This window comes from Trichosurus vulpecula, chromosome 6, assembly GCF_011100635.1.
Source record: "Trichosurus vulpecula isolate mTriVul1 chromosome 6, mTriVul1.pri, whole genome shotgun sequence".
In the NCBI taxonomy this organism is placed as follows: domain Eukaryota; kingdom Metazoa; phylum Chordata; class Mammalia; order Diprotodontia; family Phalangeridae; genus Trichosurus; species Trichosurus vulpecula.
In genome coordinates, this window is record NC_050578.1 from 70,365,861 (window position 1) to 70,368,360 (window position 2,500).

General features: G+C 38.4%; 1 protein-coding gene across 1 annotated transcript in view; it reads right to left on the minus strand.

The window, feature by feature from the left end:
* The window catches only part of ARHGAP24 (Rho GTPase activating protein 24), a 109,994-nt gene that overhangs the window by 83,717 nt on the left and 23,777 nt on the right, over positions 1-2,500 (minus strand). Inside the window, exon 3 of the mRNA XM_036762421.1 lies at positions 1,043-1,130. Within this exon, the coding sequence (XP_036618316.1) occupies positions 1,043-1,130 (88 nt within the window). The remainder of the gene's footprint in view (positions 1-1,042; positions 1,131-2,500) is intronic.

The window sequence follows — 2,500 nt, forward strand, 5'->3', positions numbered from 1 at the left end:
TGTGGTTTAGTGAAGATGACTATAGACTTGTGGTTAAAACATCTGAGAGGTTCACATCTGAGCTATGCTCTTTATTGTCTCTATGACCTTACGCAGATCATTCAACCTCTGTGAACCTCAGTCTTACAGGTTATTTCAAGGAAATGTGAGCTATTAATATCCATAGATGATAGTTTATTATTTATCTAAACCAACTGAAGATGCATAGTAAATATAAACATCAGATAACCTAGAACAGAGGTGTTTAGTGAAATAAATAAAAATATAATACAACGCAAATAATGTTAATTTGTGGTTTTCTAAGTCAATATACCAATGCAGGGATCTGTTTCCATTTGAGTTTGACTCCACTGACCTAGAATGTCTAGAACCCGGCCTCCAACATTCATATCTTCACCTTTTTCTGTGTATAACTGGAGCGGTTCATTTGAAATGAATGAAGATTTTTAGGCAGTGATTTAAATGGGAATCAAGTATATGGTGAGTGATGGTAGAAAGAGCTAGAAGGATGCATGACTCTCAAAAGAATATGAGGATCTGGAAAGAACTTCTTCAACTGAACTAATCCAAATACAGGAAACACGTGCTCTGAGAGTAGAGTTGAAACATACAACAGGAGTGGCCTATAGTGAACTAGCTCTAAGAAAGTCTCCTTTGGGACATGACACACAGGAGCAAATAGTATAGTAAACTTGCTCCCCAGAACCTGTGTCAACTACCTTGTCAAAGTTCACTTCTCACCAGCATTGCCAAAATAATAGATGCTTCCAATCTTCCCTTAAGATTGAAGCTAAACACCATACCCAGCCTACAAGACGCCTGGCATCAGCTCTGCTTACAAATGAGAAACCAGAATTTTTGTATTCATCCTCTTCCTCTCTCTTTAAAAAAGTATGTGAATCAAAGCACAAACCAGGCTCTCCTTATTTCCACCTTTTTCCTTTTAAAATGGAACCATTAATCATCCAAAGCCTCTACTGTAGCTGAACATCTGTGATCTTTGCCAACATGACAGAGGATAATTTAATGAAAAGTATCTTACCTGGAACTACTTCAAAAAGGAACTGTCCTGGGCTCTCTTCATTGTAGGGATGCTCTATAACTTTGTTCCCAGAGAGCAAAATGGTACCCTATGGAAATAAATGACAAAAACATGAATCGTTATTAATGGATATTCCAGTGTCTTCTTTGCTCCTACAGAATATTTCAGCAGCTACTCTAATTTGCCCAATTAAATGAAAGTCAGTTAGTAGATATAGATCAATAGATTGATTAATCGATCAATCCATTGATCAATTGATAGATAGATAGAGAAGAAATAGATACAAAAGCCATAGCCAAGCTGGCTTACATTTAGCTTTATATTCTTCAGTGTCCTCAAACCATTGCCTTTTAAATATAATCTTAGGATGACAGGAATATTCTCTCACTCTCCTTCAGGGCTGTAATACAGAACAGGGTGCTACTTAAGTAAAGCCCCAAGGACTTATTATAAGGAAGGAGTCTGCCTTTACCTCTTTTTCTTTCTTGCTTCTTTTTTCTCCCTCGGAGAGTGTAAGGTCATTTTGACATATTGCAGATGTCACCCATAGCCTAGTTCCAACCTCATCCCATTGATATGGGCCCATGTAGACTAGGTACAGTTTGGAAGCTGACCCCAGAAGTCTTGTTTCTCTTTTTGGATCATTGACTCAGCTAGTGTGACTCCAGGAAAATCTTCTAAAATAGATTTTCATGGTACAGCCCACATCTATATTTCCCCAGGTTTGGACCACAGAGGCCTCAGCTCTTGAACAATGCATGCAGGACACAGAAGAATATTTTATTTCACAGAAAATGCATAAAATACAAAGGACTCACAGAAGCTTATAAACAGATACAGAAAAAATATAAAGCGCTCCTGAAGGAAACAGAACTTGAAGTTGTCATTTAAAAAAACAATTTGACATTCTGGGGAGTCCTTCTGTCTAACAGAGTTCAGTGAACGTCACAAAAACCTGATGGTATCACTCTGAAGCTTAGACTCCTCCCAGAATTAAAGTGGACTTTGGAGCTGCGGAACAGGGACAATCTCATGGGACCTGATGTGTAATTCATAAAAATAGAAAGGAAGGGGTAGCAAGGTTGAGCTCCATTACTGCCCCCCCTCACTCCTCACCCTCCAGCCCAGGTCCAAGTGTAGGCCAACCAGCAGATGGATCCACAAAGCACTATCAACCTCCAAATGTAAGAAATTATACAAATATAAAAATTATACAAGAAATTATGCAAATTCTATACAAATACAAATAAGAAATAATACAAATTCTACAATACCTACCAGCAGCTAGGTAGTCCTTCAGCAACCAGGGGCACAGTGGTGATCTACCCACTCTCTCTAGGACTTTGAGAAGATAGATTGGCTGCCATAGTTGACTTAGGCTTATCCTTCTTCAAACAGCCTACTATTGAAGTAATTTCCCTCTAAAAGGGTGATGCCTAAACTCTAAAACTCAAGCTG